This window comes from Aythya marila, assembly GCF_965140915.1.
Source record: "Aythya marila genome assembly, chromosome: 8".
Classification (NCBI taxonomy): Eukaryota; Metazoa; Chordata; class Aves; order Anseriformes; family Anatidae; genus Aythya; species Aythya marila.
Genome location: NC_139049.1, coordinates 11,889,043 through 11,912,077, shown reverse-complemented (window position 1 = coordinate 11,912,077; position 23,035 = coordinate 11,889,043). Strand labels below are relative to the sequence as shown.

Below are 23,035 nucleotides of genomic sequence, written 5' to 3'. Positions count from 1 at the left end.
TGCACAGCATCAAGGCTCTCTTTCCAGCCCCCCAAGAGGCAGTAGTCCCAGACAAGAGGCTGGGAAGGGACACAGCTGGGACAGCTGACCCTAACTGCCCAAAGGGATACTCCATCCCTTATAACCTCACGCTCAACCCTAAAAACTAAGGGCAAGCAGGAGCAGGAGCATTTGCTATGAAAGTGTTTGTCTTCTGAAGCAATTGCTGTGTTTGCTAAAGCCAATCTTCCCAGGAAGTAGCTGGACATCACCTGCTGATGGAAAGCAGATTTTTCTTGCTTCTGTGAGCAGCTTTTGCTTTTCTTTCATTAAATTGGTTTTAGTTAATCGTTTAATTAATCTTGACCCCCACTTTTCTTCTTGTGAGCAACGTGATACTGCTTGGTAGCTGTAGTTGCACCAGGTCACCTGCCAGGTCAGAGATCACAAGCCGTGCCTCCAGCAGGTCTTTTCCTCCCTACTTTGAATTGCGCTAACAGTTCGGCTGTACTTTGAAACCTCCCAACGCGGCATTTATTGCCTCATTTGTTTTTGCTTTAGAAAACATTGTTCAATGCCTACATTCAGCATTTACATCTTATATGACACCTGCCGGTACAGGTGAGAGCATGCATAATTTACTTCACAAATATTTACTTGCTTCTAGGCGAAACCGGAATGTTTACAGTGGGCTGGTATAGCATTAAAATACTTTATTGTGAAATGTGTGGACACAGGAGGCTGTTGCAGGAGTGTGACTGGCGCTTCCCTCACACAGCCTCCATGCTCAATAATGGACAACATGTACAAAAAAAATAAAAAAGAAAGAGAGTCCCAAATTTCGGCGCCCGAGAGGGGCTCTGCGCGGGGAGCCGCGCACAACATGGCGGCGGCGCCGTCGCCCCCTCAGCGGGGCCGCGCGCAACATGGCGGCGGCGCTGCCCAGGGGCCGCCCCTCAGCCCGCAGGAAGCGGCGGGGCCGCTGCGGGAAATGAGGCAGCCGGGGCCGCCCCCGCCGCGCCGAGGCGGCAGCTTCGGTCCCGGGGAGGCTCCGAGCGAGGCGGCGGCAGGGAAGGGCAGGGCTGAGGGGAAAGCGGTGGTTGTCTGAAGCGCCAGCGGCATGGTGGGGGACGGCGACGAGCGGGCTCCGCCGGACGCCCCCGAGCTGAAGCGGCGGCGAAAGAGCCCCCGCTTGGCGGAGGCGGCGGAGAGGGAGGCCGAGCCCGAGCACGGCTCCGGTGGGGCGCCGGAGGGTGAGCGGCGTGGGGGCTGCGAGAGGGTTTGGGCAGGGGACGCGTGGAGCTGGAGCCCCCTCGGGGGTCCCGCTCGTCTCACGCGTGTGTCGTTGCAGGGGGCGAGCTCGGCGTGCTGAGCCCGGAGCGCCTGACCCGGCCGCCGATCCGAGCCTGCAGGGCGGCAGGTGAGTGCGGGCTCCCGGCGGTGCCTAAAACCGCCCTGTGCCGCCGGCCCCGTCACAGGGCTGCGGGCAGAGGGCTCCGCTCCCTTCCCGTTGTGCCTCCTGAGCTGCCTGCGAGCTTTCATCGCGGGGAAGGCTCGCCCTGAAGGAGGAAGGCGGAGGCTGTGGGGAAGGAGGAACCTCGGCGTTAGGAGTGAGGGTGCCACTAGTTAGCGCGTAAAGCGCAATGTAAAAAAGCGCAGCTGGTTAGCAGGTGGAAAAGCTTCATCTCTGAAAAAGCTGTTGCTTTAGGAAGTTCGTCTGAGTGGATTTATTTATTTATTTATTTATTTTCCTGAGGGCATCTCAAAGGACGACGATGGGGGGGGAGATGCCATCCCCCACCTCCCCAGGCTTTCAGCATCAGTGGCATTTGCTTATAAAATCACAAAACAGTTTGGGTTGGAAGGGACCTCGAAGCCCACCCGGTTCCTCCCCCAGCCATAGCCAGGGACACCTCCCACCAGCCCAGGCTGCCCCCAGCCCCATCCAGCCCAGCCCTGGACACCCCCAGGGCTGGGGCAGCCACAGCTTCTTTGGACAGCCTCTGCCAGGGCCTCGCCACCCTCACAGTAACAAATTCGCTCCTTATTTCTAATCTAAATCTACCTTTTAGTTTAAAGCTGTTAACCCTTGTCCTATCGCTACACTGATAAAGACAGTTACGTACACAAATGTTGTAAAATGCGAGACTATACTGCTTGAGATAGAAGTGAAGGAGTAATTACCCCCATCACGGTGCTGCTCTCTGTAGCTAATGTAATGTTGTATTCTTCTGCAGAGCTCAGGGAAGACCGGGGGAATGCAGGGCCTGTGAGGCAGCAGGACAAGCAGGGCGCATCTTTAGAAGGGCTTTTAGAAGGGCTTTGTTTCTTTGTAATTGTCATGCTTCCTAGGGAGCAGCATGGAAATGAAACCATGAGCTGGGGAACTGGCTTCTGACTTCTGCTTAGAGTTTTTAAATATAAATTAGGAAACCTGTTTCTAAAGTTAAAGAACTTTAAGGGTGTAAAAACCCTGTCTCAGATCAGGCATCTTCTTGTTCAGCTAGCTAACGGTGCACACTAGCGACCTATGCTGAATTTGTCTTAAAATTTGCAAGTAGAATTTATGACTGTACAAGCAAAGGGCATGTCATAGATGTTTTTGGTGCCCGAGTTTGTGCTGTCTGTAGTTGCTGTGGATGTTGCAGGCTCATCTCTTGTGTTGAAGAAGATTGAACCCACAGGAGCAAACGTGTACCAGACTTAAATGACCAAGTTGCAGTGGTAAAGTAGTGGCTTTGTATTTTGGTTTATAAGCCTGTAGTTTATGAATTTACAGATTTCTACTCCCTTTGATTAAGCTGGTTTATGGAACGGGGATTGCAAGATCTCCTGGTAGGTGACTGCAGGAGGTGGCTAGCTAGCAGGTTTAAGGCACAGGTAAATCCTAGCCAGCTGCTCAGGAGGCACAAATGGTCCTTAGGGCAGGAGGCTCGAGGCCTTGTTGGGGGTACAACAGATGTGTTCTGGATGGAAGTCTTATATGTACATATTTATGGAAGTTAAACCATGCAGGGGAGGCTTACTTTCCTCTGTAGGAGTTACTGTGTATGCTGTCTGCTCGCCCCAATACTCTTCCTGTCTGTTGGACACAGAAGATGCTGGTCTGCAAGCTGTTAATGTGAGCAGTGAAGTATGTTTATAGCTTTCATGTTCGCAACAACTTTTAAGAGTGCTTTCAGAGTATGGAATGGTGCAAAGAGGAGAGGAATGAAGAAGTATGGATTGCATGGGCAGCCCTCTTTAAATTCAAAGATCATCCGGGTCTTGTGATTACTAGGCAGTGCTGACGGTGAGAGTTTCTTGCAAAATCTCAGTGTGTAGTGAAATACCACAGCTACGTTGTTTGGCATTCTTGGGAAACAAGTGAATGGGAGAGAATCTGCATTCTAGCCTGGTGGAAAATAAGTCATTTAACTGATTTTTAGGACAAATTTGAAAATACAGTGTCCCACTTACTACTTGCAAGTACTTTACTGTTTTACCTGTGACGTGACATCTCAGTTTAAAATTTATGTTTTTCTTCCACCTTTTTTTTTTCTCCTTTATACTCTTTATATACACTGGCATGCTAAAGCCACCAGAACATCTGAGAGAAAAGGTTTTGCTCACTATTTCTGAGGTAAAATTAATAAACAGTAAGTGGCAAGATGTGTATTGTCCTCACACATGCAGTAAGAGCTCTAGAAGCACATAAAAAAAAAAAATCTGTGAAACCATAGGAGAACACTGTACTGTTCTGGTTTGTTTATTTTAACAAAGCCCTGTGTGGATGTTGCAGAGGAAGCTTTACCACTTGTATTCTCCTGTTTGCTGTTTCTTCTTGCTAATGCCCTCAGCTTGATCACTGTATCATGATCAAGCAGTACTACAGCTTTTATTCCATACCTGAGGGGATTTGTTTTCCTTAAATCTGATTGTGCTTTGGCTTTTCAAACCTCTTTTGCTGGCCTTCTGTTTCTGACTGGCTTCCCAGCTCTGACCTTTGCTCTGTTACTTCTATGTTGACTAAGTTTGATTTCAGCATCTACGTGGCTGTGTGATTTATGGCAAACAATATAAAGGGGGGTTAGATTTCTTCCCTGCTATCTGGGGATTAAATTAGGAGCATAGGTGCCTCAGATTTCCTTTATGGTTGATGGGAGAAAAAGAGAGACAGATAAAGGACAGCTTGGGCTATTTAAAAAGGGGAATTACGTTCTAAAGTTGCTTCTCTCTCTCTTTTTACCTCTCCATAACACTATGGAAAACATAGGACAATTATTGTTTGTTTGTAAATTGTGTGCCCAGTGCAAAAAATCACTTTACTTCCAGGCTTGTGTTTACTAGTTTATGCTGAATTCCTTTAGTTGGGCATTTCCTAGCCCTTAACATTTGGTGTCTTGATGTCTGTTTGTTTAAAGTGTTTTTAAGCCAAAGACTCCTTAAAAAAAAGTCTGTGTGGCGCAGACAGCTATGTTTGTAGAACTCAAACTTGCCGTTAACTTTTCAATTCTTAGTTTCTTTTGGTTACTTTTCTAGAAAGTAACTCTTATGAGATCATAACTAGCAATATCACAGATTAAGATCATGTATGTTCTGAAACTGTGTCTTGGTTCATCAGTTTCGTGATGTTATGAGCACAAATGATACTGCAGTCACATCGATCCTTTTTTTTTTTTTTTTTTCTCCTAGTAGGCAGTTCTTCAAATTTCTTACTTCCAGAGAACCCAGCAAAGGAAAAAGCAAAGGATTATGATGGCATTGAACCCAAGAAACAAGCAGGGCATCAACCAAGTGTTCACGCACCGTTAAAAGGTAACAACACTAGTTTTGTCCGTGTCTTTCCCATGATGTAATAAACGATTACTTAATTGTACTAAAATGACATCCCTTCAGTTTTCTTAAAACAGGGAGAGTTGTTGAGTTGAAACATGAACAGATGAAGGAGTTGAAAATATTTTTTTTCAGGGTCTGCTCCTGCCTGTGAGCCAAAACTGATTGTAGTATGACAGCCATCTGCTGGGGTGTAAAACCCCAATATGCAAGAAAGTGTGGTTTTAAACTTTGATAATACATAACCTTCTGTCTTCTGAAAAGCAAATCAAGATGAGTGGTGTGATACCTGCTTCCAAAACTGTTATGTTTACAAGAGTGGAGCTTTAACTGCCCCCTGCAAAGCAAAACAAAACCATCCCTTCTCTAAAAAGATGAGGTAGTTTCAACTTTAGCAGGGGGAAGCTAACTATGCCAAGTGTTTTAAGGGTTCATTGCTCAGGGATTGTTGATGTATATTACAGAAGCAATAGGAAAATACAATGAGGAAAAAAGTACAGGCTCCTTTAGACCAGCAGAGGGTAGTTCAGTTGCTGAAAGTGATTTGAATACATCTAAATAGATAAGCCGCGTAAGGGAGGTTTTTAGGAGAGCTGGTAAATGGTTGGAGAGTAAGGGAGTTGTTTGCATTCAGTCAGTCAGTAACAGTCCTAATCACACAGTTAAATTCATTGCTTATGCAAGAGCGCTGAAAGCAATTAGAAGTGCAGACTGACAAAATATAGACGCAAACTAAGTAGCTGAGATGTCCTCAAGAACAGATCTCTGTCAGCCTGCTGTTTCCCAGGAGCACATGCAGGCATTTTACTCTGGTGGCTAGAAAAATGCACCCGTTTGCTGAGTTCCTCTGGGTTTGATAGCGTTGCTGTTAAGGTGGCAACTTTACAGTGTTTTTGGTTTTCCCTCTTGCTGAACAAGAGTTTCAGTTTCAAGTGTCAGACCTGGTACCTTGCAGTAGAGATCACAGAATCACGTGTTTTCATCATCATTGCATTTTAAAGAAAATGTGGGAAGAATATTGTTGTGGCATGTTGGGAAGAGCAGGGTGAAAGGCCACATTAAGCCCTTTCCATTAGATATGGAAGCTTTCTCCCTCTACAGAGCAGTCCAAGAGGCTGTCATATGGAGCAGGTTTGGTTTGTCAATACAGCACATGCTCCTTCCCTGATAACCTTTGAAGATTGCATAGCAAGAGCTAGAAGCATTTGGGTTGTCTGCTTTATTCTGAACTCTGATGTGATGACCAAGTTGTTTCATTTTTGCTTTGGTTTCAGAAAGCAAGGCTGACTTCTTTGAGAAAAATCAAGAGCACCACTCACCTAAGCCACAGAGTAAGTAGAAAAATAGATAGCTAGTCCTTCCCTGATGGTAAGTGATAAGTACAGAATTCTTCTCCTTTCCTCTGCTTACATTTTTCTTGTGCCCTGTAACTCTCAGTCCCGGAGAGTAGAAAAGGACCCAGGAGGGAGACACAAATGGGAGCTGGAAAGCTGGTTTGTTCCAGAGCCAGGCCCTTCTGTGAGGTTATTCAACTTGCTGACCCAACAGAAAATGACCCTTTTGTTTTTTTGGCTGGGTTAGGAAGCTGAGTTGGTTCATGGGGCAGTCGTAAGTGGAGAGCACATAGCAGTGGTATTGTGGGCGTGAGGGAGGGAACACAACCTTTACCTTTTGGTAGCAGTGTACCCACGTCACCTTCCTCTCTAGACTTTCCCTGGGTAATGTCAGCCTTCTGTGATTTAAATCATCCGTCTGATACTCCTAGACAGGAGCAGCCTCTTTTCTATACTGGCAAATGCCAATTTGTTCATCCAATGACCAATTCCTTGTTTCAGATTTTTGTTTCAGGTTTTGGTGGGGGACTCTTTTGTGTTTGTTAGCTTGTGGTGTTTGATTTTTTTTTTCCTTTTCCTCTTGGAAGAGTACTTGAAATAAGAAAAAAAATGTTTTGAATTCTAAGTAGTCTTCAGTTCTTGCCATCTCAGCACTTGTTTCTATCCTGAACAGTAAAGATAAAAACCAACGTCCTGTAAATCAGAATTAATTTTGGAGAACTTGGTAGTTGACACTTTTTTTAAATTTTTTTAAACCACACTGCCTTCCATAAGAGAAGCTCATCTTGTGGTAGCTGCACATTTGTGAAACACCTTTGAAAATATGAATTGATGCAGGCTGTTCTTGCTGGTCTGATACTTTTAATTCCTGTGCCAGAGGCAATATGTGCTGCATGAGAGATCCTGGGTGCTTGTTGACCAAATCAATGCTCGCTGGGTGAAGAACTCTTGAAAATCAATTGACACTCTGAAAAGTCTAATGTGTCTAAAGAAGTTAGACTTTCTGAGTTAGGCAAAACAAATAATTTGCTTGGCTTTCATTGCAAATTGCCTTGTAAATAAGGCAAGATTCATAGGTAGGATAGAATCTGTTATTGGATTGTTCATGGAAATATGTTTTCCTTAAGGATATGAATCACAGCCGTCTCCTAAATGTGAAAACTAGTCTGTGCAAACAGGGTACCCTGTAAAATACAGAACTGGGATGATTCTGATCTGTTAACTACTAGACTTGTGACAGCTTAGCCAGCTACAAGCTCCATGTCTGTGCCCTACTGAGGGTGGAGGGGAATTGCAGAACAGAGCAGCTCATTAAGCCGGTTAAGCTTTGGCTTAAACCAGAACTGCTTTTAGCACCTACTGTTATTACATTCATACAGAAGCAAGGTTGTTGTGTTTATTTTACTTCTCTTGAAATAACTACTACAGGGTGTGTTTGTTCAATTTATTCTTAGCAGTGTCATTGACGGTATCCTGATTTGGCTATATATTACTTTTGAACCAGTGGCTGTAGTTCTCAAGGAGCCAGAAATTCTCATGTCTTTTTAATTAACTGCCTAAGTGCAGAAAACATGCTGACCAATAATTGCTCTGTATATATTCATACAGGTCTCCTGGGAAAGTTGTCCGTAGCGCTCTTTGATGGATTGTGTCTGTACTACTTTGCTGTCTGAACCCATTTAAATAAACAGACCAAAAGTATATTTTAAGTTGAAAGCTTGCATTTTTCTTTAAAAGCACAATTCATCCCAATAAACCAAGTGACAGTGAAGCAGGTCTCTCAACCAAGCTAGCTGGGAGGGGATGTGAGACTCTGCCTTTAAAATGCTGCTTTTCTTTTCCTACCTAAATCTTGCATTATCTTGTTTTCATTAAACATATGTTAAGTTTCAATTTTCTGTCCCTCAAATTCTTGAGCAATATGGGGGAACTTAAATGGGGCGTGGTATCCTTGTGCAGACCGTAACAGGTTGTTAAATCTGCCATTTTGTCATCTTGTACTTGAAATGTTTCAATTTCCATTGAAGCTTTCCATCGAAGGTGATGCAGTTCTGTGACTTCAACTCCCTGCCAAATTCCCCACTGGAAGATTGCTTCTAATTGTCTTACGTGATTTTCTCATGTTGCTTTCTTAATCCCTTAACAGGCAGAAGTAAATTTCGAGACCAACCCAGTATAGTGAAGCAGTCACAGCAGCAGTCACAGCGTTTGGCCAGAAGTAAGACTTCTGCTTTCACTTTTATTTCATGCTTGTGTTACATAAGCTATTCCCATGCTTGTCCAAGTAGTAGATTTCTTGGTTGCTGGCGTTAAACTGATGGTCCTTGCCAGAACAGATGCTTTCCTCACTAGCGCATGTGTTTTCAGTGCTAAGGAAGGAGTCTTGTACAATAGGTAATGCTGCCACCCAAATTTAAGGTCTTCCATCTGTAATGTCTATGAGATTTGCTGCAAGATTAAAACTGAGGCAGGCCTAGTGATGTTCTTATTTAATAGCTGTTGTGTTGCTGTCCTGATAAAGGTTAGGACATAAAAAGGTAGTGTGGGGTATAGTTCTTTGCTGTTGCCAGGGTAGTTGGTGTGTTTTGTTACTGATTTCATTGGAGACAGGATCAAGCCTTATGTTTGCAGTAGGTCAAACAAGTGTTAGTTTAACTGTTCAAACACAAAACCAAATCAAAATATCTGATATTCTGTATGCTTGCTGTGTGCTGTTTGCCATGTATATTCTTTGTGAAGCTGGCTGATGCAAAGAACACAAAGGTTTTCTGATAGTGTCGAGCACCAGTGTTTGAGATGCAAATACTGCTGCAGAGACCATTTTTATTCCTCAAGAGGACAGGGAGGAGAAACAGCAACACACAAACAATCCTGGTGCTGCCAGATTTTCTATCAGGCTCTTTCTACAGAAACTAAATGTAGGAACAAACTTGATCTTCCTGAGAACCATTATAATTGTTAGTTTGGATTTGGTTAAATAAAGGGTGGATTTTCCAGAAGAGCTCCTTCTTTCAGAAGGATGTCCAATTTCTTAGTCAATCTGGAAATCCTTCAAAATGTCCTTTTTAAATGATGGCTCTTCACTAACTTGCTGAAGAAGTGAAAGGCTTTGTTTTAACCTGGAAGAGTGAAACCTGAAAGGTTTTCTTTTAACCTAGAACATCTTTATGTTCTTCAACTGCTGTACCAGTAGCTTGAGAGTGGGATGATTTCATTGACCTCTACTGTATGCTCTTTTTTTTTGCTGTTGGTTTTTACTTGTTGGCTTCTTATTCCTTTTAAAAACATTATTTTTTTCTTCCTGTTTGCGCCTCCTTTCTATAGAGGATGGTGGATCAAAGAGTGGATTTCAAAAGGGATGGACTTTACTGGTTCTGTTAATTGTCGCACTGGCATTTTATTTCTGGTGGACGGGAATGTTAACAACTTCGTCAAGTAGAACTACTCAAATTCTGCAAGTGTTTCGGGCCCGGATGGATAAACTCAAAGAAATGTATCAAAGTCAGGACCCCAGTCTGTGGAGAATAACCCACATGTTCCTTGAGAAATACCTCAATGTTTCCCAGCTGCACACGAAGCCAGCCATCTTACTGTTCACAGCTGGCCAAGAAGCTGAGAAAGCGCTGAGGTGCCTCAGTAATGAGATTGCTGATGCTTTTGCCTTCTCCCAGAATGTTACTGCAATCAAAATTAACGGGGCAGACAAAGCCGAAATGGATAGTGACAATGTTAAGATGGAAGTAGATAACCAGCTCAGCTCTGGGTTCAGCGAAGGCAAGAAGGTAGCAGTGGTGCATCGTTTTGAGTTACTGCCTGCAGGCTCCACCTTGATCTTTTACAAGTACTGTGACCATGAAAATGCGGCATTTAAGGATGTGGCTCTTCTGCTGACTGTTCTCCTGGATGAGCAGTCACTGGGAAAGAGCCTTACCGTGCCAGAACTTGAGGAGAAAGTGAAGGATTTCCTCAAGACCAAGTTCACCAGTTCGGATGTTCCCAGTTCTTACAATAGCATGGATACAGATAAGCTGAGTGGACTGTGGAGCCGTATCTCTCATCTTGTGTTACCTGTTAGGCCTGAAGAGGGCCTTCCTCTGGAGGGATGCACATAGAAGTGCTTAGAGAGGACTCTGGAAAGGAGGAAGACAAAAAATACGTTGTAATGGCTGAACAGGGAAAAACCTACTGTGGCTGCTGAGCTCAGGCAGCACAAAGTCCTTTCTGTGCAAAGAAATTTCACCAAGTGACAGGGTTGTTTCTGCTAAAGTAACTGGGACTTCTCTAAATAAACTGCAGAACGTAAACAAGGAACTTGATTGTTCTTGGTAAGTTGTCTTCAGTAACTTACTCAGGTTTGGTGTCCTGCAGTTAGAAGCAAGCATCCGCAACTGCAGAAACACTCATCTGCTCATGAAACTTTTGGTGCACTGTTGGCTTTGCTGTGAAGATCATATCCCTTTCTGCTGGTGGATAAAAGCTAATATCACATGTAACAAGGTAATGGGATGTAAAAACATCAGCTTCATCTTCCAGAATTACTTATTTTTCTTATAATACAGTGAAAATGATAAAGTGACGTGGGTCTAAACACAAGTTTTTTCTTGGTCCCTTTAACTACAGTGTAGATGTCAGCTGTCTCTGGAGACTTCTAGAAATGGCGAGAATTGCTTGAGAGATTTGTGACTTTTGGAGGACCTTTCAGCAAGCATTTCTTCCTAAAATGAGACTGCCCCAACCAGTCAGGAGAGTGAGAAAAGCTGGGGTTCAAACATTAATTTGAAGTTAGTAGTAGATGTCAGGTAAATTATCCCTTAGTTCCTCTTTGCCTCACTGCGTCCAAGAATTCTCTGCTGTTTGTCAAAGTTTAGCGAGTCTTAAAACTTGGGGGAAAATGAAAAAGTCAGCCACATGTGTACTAAAGACATGTTACATCTTTCCAAACAAAAGTTTAGGAAGATGTAATTATTTCTTCCTTTAATAAGATAACTATTTTTGCATCGAGAGAATTTATTTATTTGTGGTACTCAGTATACTAGAAAACGGATCTTTTTTCATGTGTCTGCATATAACCTGCTGCTTGCTGCATAAGCTTTTAGTGAAGAACAGATTTGCAACGCGTGTTTTTAAAACATATTTTTAGAGTGCCTCCTGCCAAGAATCCCTCATATCAGACTAAAAACATGTATGTGTTTCTATTGTAAATATTTTGTGTAAAAGAAAAAAAAAAAGTGAATTGCAGCACTTCCATTTCATTGCTGTTAGTGTATCCTCTTGAACCACTGGTCAAGTGCATTCAGTTTTATTGAGTTTGAACAAATGTGTGAAGACTGTTCTCAAATTAGTGGGACATTTTCTTGTATCAGCTGAGATTAGTGGTTCTTGGACCTATCCTTTATTCACAAGTTCCTTGAGCTGTCCTGTAAACATCCTCGTTAACTAGGAAAACCTCTTGGAGGTGCTGGAGCTTCTGACTTCTCTGCGCAAGCAAAGGTTTGGGGTGTGATGTGGAATTGACCAAAATCACCTTAAGCATATAAATAAACATAAAAGAACACAGTTTGAGAGATACATAACTGTGGTCACTTAAAGCAGTGGTGAATTTGTTTTGACCACTGAGGTCCAGCATTGGTCCAGCACTGGACATGATTTTAATGAGAATAAATATAAGCAGTAAAAAAGACATGGAAGTGCTGCTGTTCTAGATGTTTAAGAATAGCTCAGGAAGGACAAGATGGCATTCACATTTTGAACATTTCACTGGACAAATGCATTTTTTAAAAAAAACAAACAAACTGTGATTTATTTCTGAGTGTACCCTGATAGCATATCTGCTTGTATATTATGTGAACTATTTTAGTAATCATTAAAAATAAATTTACTTGTTTGTTTTATAAAACATTTTCAGATTTGCCCATTGAATTATATGTGCTCAGACTTTCTGGCTTATATGTTTAAGGCTATTCTCTTATCTTTGACCAGATACATACAAGTAAAATAAGACCTTTTGTGAAATTTAGAAGTTCTAAGACACTTGAGTGGGATGAATAGTATCTGGGCTGTTCTCTAGCTGGACGTGATTAAGGAAGCTGTAATAGCTCTGAATTTTCTCTTACTTGGTGTTCTTGTAGTGTTTCTCAGGTCTCATTTCAGCTGGAATTTATGTTAATGTATGGTTCACTTGTTTCATTAGTCTGATACCAGAGTCAGCAGGTGACTAAAGAGATGACTTCACTCTTGTCCCATTTCTAGCCACATCTTCCTGTACCTTCTGGGCCAAGTTAGTGTGCTGTGAATGGCTGGACGGACAGGTCTTAGCTAAAATAGCTTAGAAAAAAAGGATGCACTTGGCAGAATTGCCATCCACACACACAAAAAGAAGCTATGACATGAAGGCAGGAGATTCCATGCTTTTATACTAACAAAACATGTAATTCAGTTTACTCTCTTTTGTTAACTCCGCCCCCCACCCCACCCTCCCAGACAAAGGATATTAAAGAATGTTGTTCCCCTATTTCAAGACAAAATAGAAGGGTGTCTGGAAGCTAAAGACTTAATGCTCTACTTGGTGCTGTGACAGACAAGAATTACGTTTTTGGTAATTGTAGGGAAAGTGGAATGTATTTCCATATATATGCTCTGGACAAAGTAAAAGCAAGCCCCTTCTGGAGGAGTGGGAAGGGTCGGAATTAGAAGACAGTTTCTGCTGGTGAAGAAGTAGGTCCTGTTTGTGGCTTTGTCCCTAAAAGTCTCTTATTAAGTATCAGCAGGTAGTTAAATCAGATCTCATTAAGTAACTCCTCCTCAGCCAGAGGTGAAGAGTAATACCTGTCTGTTGCTCACAGGCAGCTGATTACTATCCTCCTTGTATTATTATTTCATTGCCTGCAGCAGATAGAGAGCCAGCTGATGTTTTCAAAATGATAAAATGCTTTGGCTACTTCCAGAGAAATCTCATTTCTGAAGTTGACTCCTTAATTGTCAACAACTCAGCAAATCAAATAGCCTGTGATAGCAAAGCTGTGGTTATAGGCAGCAAAGACACCAGGTCTGGCCTTGAGGCTGAAAAGGGGATGATTCTTGTTCCATAGGCTTACATCATGTAAACTTTGGGTAGAACGTGATTCTAGGGGAGCAGAACCAGTCGAGCTGTAATTTGTAGACAAAACAGTACAGAACACTTATTTTCCAGCGCTCTGCAAATTGGATTGGAAAATGCCGTGCTGTTCTGGTAATGAGAAATAGCAGCACAGATCATTTGGTTGTGCTGAACAGTGAACTGTTAGCATTACTAGAAATAGATTTCTAACCCTTTAATGCAAAATCCTGAAATTACCTGTCTACTGTTGCCTTCATTGCTTTCTCCACCAACCGACTCAGGAGCTTGCTTTTCCTGGAGTGAGACACCCAGGAAAGAGAAACTGGGATTTTGTCCCACTAGGGATCTTTTCCCAGGGCAGTCAAACTGTTCCTCGTGTTGTGAGCAGATGGACAGACACCTGGGAGCTTGCAAGAATCCCCTGCAGGTAGCCAGTCCAAGCAGAGCATAGGACAGGGGCCCTTTTCTGCAATTCTGCTGTTGCCTTTGTGCACCTAGGGGATGGCAATACTTATTTTGCCTTCAGCAGCAATTGATGTACAAGGGACCTAGAACAATGCATCACCTCATCTGTTGTTGTGTTGTCTCACACACCCTGCTCTGAGTCACCTTGCACTGAGCAGAGGAGTTTTGAATATGCTAAAAAGGTGATTATAAGGAATAATTCCTCCCCCCCCCCCTTTTTTTTTTTTTACACCAACAACAGCATTTACTGATTTTCCACTTTTTTTTTTTTTTTTTTAAGTCATGGCTTTGATATCTTATTGTGAAAAATATTTTGAAATGATAATCGATTCAACACAAATTGGGTGTAAAAGGCAAGGTGAGCTCCACGTTATGGTAGACATATAAGTGCTTGCTGTACAGAATGAAGCTATTTGCAATGTCTGTGGTGCAATCGCCATTATGTATTTAGAAAAAAATGTGGTTTTGGAGGTGCATAGTGCCAGATTCTGTGCTAAGACCCTGTAGCACAGCTGGAAGACTGAGACCAAATATGAAGTGATCTATAGTGAGTCCTTCTGTTTTATAAGCCCAAATCACACACAGAACAATTTTTCATGCATTGTTTCTGCTGTAAGACAAAGCTGCAAAATTATACGAGTATGTAGAAGGGGAAGGGAGGGGGGTTCCTGTAGTCCTCACAGCTGTCCCGTCTCCTGTTTTATTGTCAGCGCCTGACAGTTGGATTTATAATGGAGTGCCTGGACAACCTCATTCCACGTTCAACAGGTGGAAGCACCCTTCCCCAAATTCCTCCATGGCTCTTGGGAGCCGCGTCAGTCAAGGAAAGGGGGGGAGGCAGGCAGGGGGGATCCATTCGTTCTCTCAGTTGCAATAGCCAGCTGCCCCTTTCTAATTTTAGAAGGGGTGTGCAAGAGTAATATGGAGTGGAAAACTTTCCAAACCTCTCTCTTAAAGCTGCAATAGCCAAGTTAGTGTAAGATGAGATTGTGGCTCCTTAGCCTTAACTTACTATCTGTCTCCATCCGCCACTTCCAGTGCTTGGGGAGTGCTTGCTGCATTATCTCCATTGCTTCGCAGCTTAACGAGCAGTTCATCAAACTGGATCGGGACCGGAGTGTTCAGTTCTACCTTTTCTCTCAGCTGTGGCTGTTTGCAGGTAAACAGTGTCATTATTTCTAATCTTAAAGAATTTCCTAAGAGTACTGTGTTCACTGTAAGAATTTCTTTCTCCTTTTTTTTTTTTTTTTTTTTTTTTTGTGTGTGTCAGGTCTGCCTGTCAGAGCTTTTTGCACACTGGTAAGGAATCTTTAGTAATGCAAGGTTTTATGATTAAGTTGCACTGATACAGGGAACCGAAGCTGCGTAGAAGCAAAAACAGAGAGTCAAACATTGCCTTTTAATTTGGACTGACTGAGAAATTATTTTTGTGTTTGAGAAAATCCTAATGTGATTCCTTGTTTGCCTGAAAATGAAAAGGAGCTTGAAACTAGATTAACTGCTTCCAAGCAGAAAAGAGAAGCTATGTTTAAAAGCATAATTAAAAAGCCAATGCATTACAAAAGTGCTGAATAATTTAAAAAGGCTGCCAAGCCTGCAATATTTAGCACTGAATTTAAGTAAACACTAGGTGATGATGGGGAATGCAATAATTTAATTTGCCCTTGTCTGTGATTAGAGCTCCCATATGCTGTAGTAATACTGCCTTCATTGACTGAAATTATTGTTATTATTATAACAGTTGTCTCCTGCATTTGGGAGGCACGGGTTTGTTCTTTGAGAACTCAGGGGGAACGAGGCACCACTTACCACTTTTTCCTACTGGAGCCGTGTGTGTCTTTCAGTGTTCCCGTATTTTTTTCCCTCACCTAGCAAAAACAAAAACAATTTTCAAAGGTTTAACCACTGACATCTCAAGCTTGCCTCATTTCAAAGAAGGTATGCTTACTCTGGGAAACATGCTCTGTAATTAGTTTGTGTATGTAAAGGAGCCAAATTAAGGTTAAATGGGTATCCTGTAATTGTGACATGATTAAGTTTTGAGTTGCTTAAGCTTTGTAGCTGTAAAGCTCTCTGTGTTTAGGGTGTTTTCAAATCTTGTTCCCATACTGGCATAATTTATATGCAAAATGTTCACCATTTGCAAGAGGAGGGGCTATGTAAAAATCATTTAATCCTTTTCAGTTTAAGGGAGGGGGGAAAAAAAAAGCTGGAGTAATTTTAGTTATCCTTTAGGGGTTGGGGTAGATAACTCTCCGCCCCCGTGCTCCCCCAAGAAATTTGGCACCTGTAATCAAACAACCCTACTAATGATTGAAAACCAGAGTCTGGTGGAGTTGTAGACAAGCCCTGAAGGAGACATTCCCAAAATAACTGTAGGAATAATTTATTTTTCTCCTATTCTAATGACTTTCCTTCTTCAGTGGAAATTATTTTGTTACAGTAGGATAACATCTTAGACCTATTTTTGAAATGTGGGTGGTTTTAATGCACTTTTTTGGGGGAATATATGTAGCAGCAGGTAGCATGCTAACAAACTCTTCCTGGTGTGTAATATGTAATAACTATTAAAAGTGAAATTAGGTCTGTGGCACTTAGTCACCTCTGTGAAGTTTGGCAAACGTTTTGTTAATATTTAAACTCAAATTTGGAAACCGGGAGTAATCAGAGCTGCTTTAATTTTATTAAAAAAAAAAAAAAAAAGTTGCTGTTTTTATAACGATGATTTGGCTGTGAATACAAACGCCCGAAAGAATGGGGTTCTAGTTTCGACGGGAGTTATTTGGCGAACGCGGCAGCACAGAAGCACTGCGAAGCGCTCTCCTCACACCAAAACCCGGGCGCCCGGCCCTGCCGCTGCTCCCGTTGCCACAAGGCTCCTACGGGGGCCGAGGCACCGACACCGGGGAAAAAAAAGAGGCGAGAAGCCGGGAGGGGGACGCGGGACGACGGCGTCCCTGAGGCGGGGACCCGGGCCCTGGCTGAGGTAGGCCTGGCGGAGCGGGCCGGGCAGGCCGCGCCACACACAAGATGGCGGCGAGGGCGGGAGGGAGGCGAGCGGAGCGGCGCGGCGGCGCCATCTTGGTGAGGTCGCCGGGCGGCCGGTTCTCGCGAGATTTGCCCGGCAGCTCCCGCTCTCGCCGCCGCCGCCGCCGCTCCGTGTGAGGCGCGGGCCGGTAATGGCGGCGGGCCGGCGGCGCTGAGGCAGCGCGCAACGCAACGGCGGGCAGCGGAGCCGAGCTCGGGGCGCCGCCCGCCCCCGCCGCCCTTCCCTCCGCCCCCGCGGCATGCCCCGCGACCTGCCCCCGGGGCGGCGGGCGTCGAGCCGCCGCTGCCGCCGCCGCCGTCGTCGTCGCCAGGTGAGGAGGCGCCGGGAGCGGCCCCAGGCCTCGCCGCGGCCCCGCCGGGGACCGGCTGAGGTGGAGCCGGGGCGGGGCCGGCGGCGGGGGCCGGGCCGGGCTGGCGGGGGCTCTGCGGGCCGGGCCGAGCCGGGCTGGGCTGGGCTGGCGGCCCTGCCGGCTGTCACCGCTCTCGGCCGCCGCTGGCTCCCCGCTGGGTCTGTCCGCTTCATTTCTGCCTCGGTTTTTTTTGGGGGGGTCCCTCGGTGCCTTTCCCTTCGCTGGGAGAACCGCCCGGAGCCGCTCGGTGCCCCGAGCAGGGCTCGCCGCCTGCCCCAGCCGCTCGCCGGGCCCGCAGCCGGTGCCCCCGGTGCCGCCGGGCCCGTGGCAGCGCCAAGGCTGCGGGAGGGAGGACAGCGCCGGCTCTGCCCGGACCTCCCCAGCGCCTTCTGCCTTGACTCGGGCCGTTCCTTAGCATCAAGAGTCCTAGACGAGCGTGACTGCGGCTTTATTTTTTATTATTATTTTTATTATTTTTTATTTTTCCCCCATGGATGGGGTTGGACGCGATGCCTCCTGTTGATGCAGCCGCCGGGAGCGGTTGGTCGCTGCCCGCCTTCGGATGGAAGCTGTATCTCAGCAACCAGGCGTCTCCTGGCACGCTGCGTGCCCGCTCGCCGAGGTTTCCGAGCGGAACAGGTGAACTCCCCGGCGTCTGGGGGCTGGAATTTGACAGCTCGACCAGGCAGCGCTGTGCTTTGGTCGTCTGAGACTCCTTCGTGGGGCTGTGGAGCATACAGGCTCGAAGGCTGGCTCGAGAGCCCGCTGCCACCAAAAGGGTGGCCCAAACGCGCGTGGAGCTGCGGCCGGTGGGGCGCTCGGTGGGTGGCTGGTGAGCTCAGCGTGCTGTCAGCCCGGCCAGGCTCGGTTATACAAACTGCTCGCTGTTCCGCGTAGTTCTGATTGCTACAACAGTTTCATTAGGTAATGCTTCAGCTAATTAAATAAAACAGAGGGTGTGGCCACGCTAACACTGTAAACTGTTGAAGGCTTCAGTTTCTGCGAGTGACGCTGCCTTAAACAAAGGTATGCTGCATCCACTAAGTGGAGCAACTTAATTTCGATAGTATGACACATTTCTGCACCGGGCCAGGGTACTGTGGAAACTTTACTGCTGATTGGATTAGATCTTGCGGTACGCTTCCTAGGCTAGGTGTGGTGGGAACTGGAAGAAACATGGTTTATAAATTATAAATCATTTTGTCTGCACGTATTTGTTTTACGAAGCTATTGCATAGCTCAGTTTTGTCGCTGCAACTCAGGGAAGGCTTTACCAATATAAACAGTCCTAATGTGGGAAGTGTCTTTCAAGTCTTGGAATAACTTTGTCAGTGATGTGTGCCACTGTGATAGAATTATCCTTTGTGAACTAAAGAATGGATAAGAGCCCAATCTTGAAACTGCAGCATCTTCTACTCTAAAGAGTCAACTTCTAGCAACCCAGGTATAAAGTACGCTTAGCATTTTCTCACGCCTCTCTGCTGGACTACCTGCTGCTTTCTGCCGGGACAGGTTTGTTGTATCAGACACCTGAAGGTAAAGCCACTGACGTGATTAGTCTGCCTGACTTTGGGTGCTCAGCTGAGCCTGTAGTCCAGTTGACATCTTTGAAGTTAGGCACGCTTGGTACCTGTTGAAGTGTTGGTGCACAGAGATCTCTGTTTTATAGTACCGTGTCTATGGCAGTTAAGTGAAGCTGCGCAGTGTCAGGTGTGTGAGCGTAACGTTTTGCTGCTGCTTCTCTTTCCCCACTTGAAGCTGTGCTGGCATCGACCCTTCAGCAATCTGCTTCAGTCTGCTAAACTGGTGGAAAACTAACCCAACGACCAAAAAAAAAAAAGAATAATTTTCTGCTGGGTTAGTGAGTTGAACTGGCTCATCATGCAGTCAGACAAGCATTGCATCTATCGCAGAGAAGCAGCAAGATCACCAGGGAGGAATGTGTGGATTCCTTCACTGTTGTCAAGTTGCTAAATTTGCTCAGTGTTACCTTAGGAAGTAAAGGAGTAGAAGGAGTAAAATGGCTTTTTTTTTTTTTTTTTTTTTTTTTTAAATCAGTACAGCATTGTTTAAAATGTGCTGCAGATGTACTGAGGCTAATACAATTTGTGCTGTATAAACCAGTTTACGCTGTGTTAATGAGAAGAAATTGAGTGGTATAACTATGATAACAGAAGTTGAGAGCAGAGAGAGAACTTCCCTGGTACAGTTACTATATTAGGCTGGATCAGAATGTCTCAACGTAATATTTATCTGTAGACTTAAGTGCGTGGAAGATCTGTGTATCATTGTTCTAATGATGTAACAGACTTTAATGAACAACTCTGTCGAGGATAAAATTACTTGTAAGCTTATATCTGAAACCTTTGTCAATATACTGCAGAAAGAATAGAGCAAATAAATTAACTGATCAGTTCTAGGAGTCAATTGAAACTTACTGAATGCTGACAGATTCTGGCTGTGTTTTAGCTTTGTAAGAACAGGCTCACTGAGGACAAGATTTCACGCAGTGTGATCCATGGCAAAAAGGTGCCCAAGTTTAAAACAAAAACCCAGACCTTTTTCTCTGATATTTCCTGCTTACGTTAATGTGATGTGTTAGGTTTGCTGGTAGGAAAATACAGCAGGTGGAACTGTCATACCAAAACAGAAAAATCTGAATTTAGTGTTCAGGCTCTTACAGCATTTCATGGGATGGAACAGTAATTATTTAAATAGGAGAGAATGTATATATATATATATATATATATATATATATATATATTTTTTTTTTTTTTTTTTTTTTATCAAGTTCAAGAAAAAGTCAGCTCAGCCCTAGTGCCAGTCGGCAGTGTGCTGGTGGCTACTCTTCAGCTTGTGTGTAGCTGGTTTTTTTTTTGTTTTTTTGTTTTTTTTTTGTTTTGTTTTGTTTGTTTGTTTGTTTTTTGTTTACTTTGAACTTGCTGTTTGTTTTCTTTGATGTTTTTTTGTTTGTTTGTTTGTTTTTCACCTCTGAAATGTTGCTGTTGAGACACTGTGCTTCTGAACGCAGTTTCAGAGCAAAGACTTGAGAAAGCAACTTTCCCTGAAGTTTTCATGCACTTCAGTGATGCGCTGGAGAACACAGTGATCGACCTGCAGATGAGGTTGCTGCTCTGCTCACGTGTCCTTGGTATTGTTGAAGATTGCAAGTTGTATCGTACACTCTCAAAATTGGCAGGTCTGGTTGTTGTACTCAGCCAAAGGAGTTGCCTATAAAGTGTAAGACTGTCTTGGTGTGGTGTTCCTTGTGGGATGAAGGGTGCAGGACGCTGGCCCTTCGAAGACAGGGCTTGGTGAAGAAGTTGAGCTTACTCTGCTGAATGGATTTATTCTGGGCTGCAGGGGGTGAGATCTTCCAACGTGCAGTTTGCAGTCACTGGAGATGCAATGAGTGAACTTGTTTTATGAAGGCCAAGGCAACAAATGCCGGAGTGTTTTATCGTTCCTGAAAGTAGGATGTGTTGCTTCTTCCCTTCTCTGTCATAAACGCAGAGATCTTCCTAGTCAAAGGCAATACAGAACTCCTGAATGGATAGGCAAAGCCTTGTGTGCATCTCCGTACTAAATGGTGCATTGTCTGTGCCTTTGTACTCGGATTTCTTCACGAACAATGAATCAAGTTACGCTAGCTGTCACAACACTCGTTTCAATGGATTTCCTCAGAGCACCTCCTAGCATGTGATGCAGCAGAGTAAGACGTACAGTGCGTTTTACTTTTGGTTAAACTACTGATCCATTTTTTACTTCCAGCCGCTGCTTTTACATCACCTGTGATGAAGCAGGGATGCTTTTGCAAGGTGCCATATTTTCTCCCAGCAGAAGTGTGTTGTAAATATCCATCCTCAGCTTCTACTTGGACCAAATTGTTCAGTAAGGTTTCATTTATAGAGGAATCTTCAGTGTAGTTGGGATGCAAATTTAGTAGCTGGCCTATGTCAGTGGTTTTGTCTTAGAGCTCATGCAACATGTTCCTATTTTTCAGCTGTATTTTCTGGTGTTTGATGGATGTGGGACTGTTGATATCATTTATCTTACTGGTTAATGGTTAGAGGTAGCGATGTGCGTTGACATTTTTGCTGCTTTTCTATCTGCAAATGTATGTTGCATCTTGGCTGCGCTCTTTTTTACAACTGCTTTCATATCCCTAAAAGGTTTTTTTAAATGTTTAACTGTTTTTCTAGCTTAAAAACAGATCAAATGTCGTATATACGTAGCTTTTAAAATCTTCCAGGGTGTTGCTTTTAATCAGTATTTTCCAAAGCCATAAGAAGCAGAATGTGAGAGATCTTTTGGTGTATTTACTGTTTGCACTGCAAGACAAAATACTGAGTGTTTTATAAAATTTTACTTGAAATGTTTAGCAGCTAACATTTGCAGGCTCCTTGGGCAGTGTTGGTTATTGTCAGTGTTGTCTTGCATCGACTTCAAGTAATCGTTATCTTTGTATGTGCCCTCACGGGGTGCAGTGCAGTCTGGACCAATAAAATATTCCCGAGTTGAGTAATAGCAGCAGCAGGGCAGATTAAATACCAGGCAGAACCACCTGAACAGCCACCCTGGGTGGTTTGAACCCACTGACTGTGTATTGTGGCACAAGTGAAAAATCCCGAGAAGAAAAATCCCCAACTTTTGGACTGAAGTCATTTGGGAGGAGTGAAGCAGAAGTTGCAGGCTCAGAGGTGGTATGGTGGGGAAGTGCTGAGATGAAGTTTGTGAAGCGCTGGCCAGTTGGAGTTGGACTTGGGCATTGAATTATTAACGTCCTTTTAGAGCCACAGCCCCTGAAATATGTTTCATTCGAAGGCTTATGTAATAAATGAGTACTGAGAGAAGGCAGGGGGAGGACCGACTGGTTGTGCAGAGCAGGCTGTAATTTGTTGTTATTATTTATTACACAAATTTTATTTGTAGATTGTTGCACTGGAACTTGTCCCCAGCCCGGAGGAAGGTCAGTAGATCACACACATCAAACTGCCTTGAGAGTGAGAGTTTTCTCAACATATATTGAGGCTTTTTTTTAAATGTTAATTTGATACGAGAATAACAAAGTCTTAGAACAATGTCTTATGGCTATTTTGAGCTCCTGTTTATTTGGGGTAATGCAATGTGGTAAAAGCTCAGATTCCAGAAAAATGAGTAGGTAAAGGTATTTGTATTGCAGACTCCAGCATGTCACTAGAAACTGTTTTCTGCAGTATTGAAGGAGACGTGGAAAGTGTTTCTGGCATCTTTAAATAGCAATCCCCCCCTTCCAGCAACGCAGCGTGCGCGGGGTCTGACCGCGCGTGTCCACCTGTGCCCGTCTGTTACTACCAGCAATCCACAGCTGGCTGGGCTTCCAGAGGGGCTTTGGGATTCCCAAGTCAGCTTTCCATTCTTTGTAGTGGAAAACCTAAAATACTTTGCAAAATGTCCCTAAGGCCTCTGTGTCTGCGTGCGTTTTCCCCGTGGCCGTGTTGCGGGCGCTGTGCAAGGCTCGGGTGCGCTGGGACGCGCTGCAGCTGGCTGCGCGGCCTCCCCACGTGTGCTTGAGCTCCAGTGGTGTCTCCACAGCGAGGAGGAGGTGGTGGCAGTGCCACCAGCCCCACTCCTGCTCCTGGAGGTATGGGTAACTGCAACTTCAAGCCTTAGCCTCGGGTGACGGGTGCAGGTTATGCTGTGCACACTGGTACAGGACTGGGGGATCAATCATGTTCCCCAAGGCTTCCTTTCCTCTCCTTCTGTTTGCCTGAGGATGGAGCTTGTGGTGCAACACAGCTAAAACAGCAAAAAAGAACCAAAAATCTACTTCTAGTCCTTGCCATGTTTACAGTCAACTTTGCTTTACCACAGAACCCCATCGACTTTATGCCTGAGCAAGGCATGAGGAAAGGCAGGCGGCTCTTCTGTTGGCACCACGGCTTTGTGGTGGCTTAACCTGCGTCGAG

General features: G+C 44.4%; 2 protein-coding genes across 13 annotated transcripts in view; both read left to right on the top strand.

Moving 5' to 3' along the window:
* The first annotated feature begins 1,001 nt into the window (after positions 1–1,001).
* On the top strand, positions 1,002–12,237 carry LOC309880940 (torsin-1A-interacting protein 1-like). Of its 2 annotated transcripts, none has more exons than XM_082766411.1 (6): positions 1,002–1,232; positions 1,331–1,399; positions 4,654–4,776; positions 6,069–6,125; positions 8,275–8,346; positions 9,453–12,237. In XM_082766411.1, the coding sequence occupies exons 1-6, from the start codon at positions 1,100–1,102 to the stop codon at positions 10,238–10,240; spliced, it is 1,242 nt and encodes a 413-aa protein (XP_082622537.1). In that variant the 5' UTR covers positions 1,002–1,099; the 3' UTR covers positions 10,241–12,237. The 2 variants fall into 2 exon arrangements, with proteins under 2 accessions (XP_082622537.1, XP_082622538.1); XM_082766412.1 differs by having other exon boundaries at positions 4,657–4,776; positions 9,453–12,236.
* A 2,433-nt stretch (positions 12,238–14,670) lies between these two features.
* The window catches only part of CEP350 (centrosomal protein 350), a 68,859-nt gene continuing 60,494 nt past the window's right edge, over positions 14,671–23,035 (top strand). For 4 of the 11 annotated variants that reach the window (XM_082766203.1, XM_082766199.1, XM_082766201.1 and 1 more), the window contains exon 1: positions 17,136–17,726. In XM_082766203.1, coding sequence (XP_082622329.1) covers positions 17,650–17,726 — 77 coding nt within the window. In that variant the 5' untranslated portion in view covers positions 17,136–17,649. Of the gene's footprint in view, positions 14,849–16,467; positions 17,049–17,134; positions 17,727–17,785; positions 17,909–18,014; positions 18,114–23,035 lie in introns of those variants that run through there. The other 7 variants (XM_082766197.1, XM_082766200.1, XM_082766194.1 and 4 more) reach the window with 5 other exon arrangements.

What these genes read in the sequence shown, in the direction of transcription:
- LOC309880940 (XM_082766411.1), top strand. Translation starts at nt 1,100, where the DNA reads ATGGTGGGGGACGGCGACGAGCGGGCTCCGCCGGACGCCCCCGAGCTG. An exon ending in CCGAGCCTGCAGGGCGGCAG is followed by an intron (nt 1,400 to 4,653) that starts GTGAGTGCGGGC and finishes TTTTTCTCCTAG; the next exon opens with TAGGCAGTTCTTCAAATTTC. An exon ending in GTCACAGCGTTTGGCCAGAA is followed by an intron (nt 8,347 to 9,452) that starts GTAAGACTTCTG and finishes TCCTTTCTATAG; the next exon opens with AGGATGGTGGATCAAAGAGT.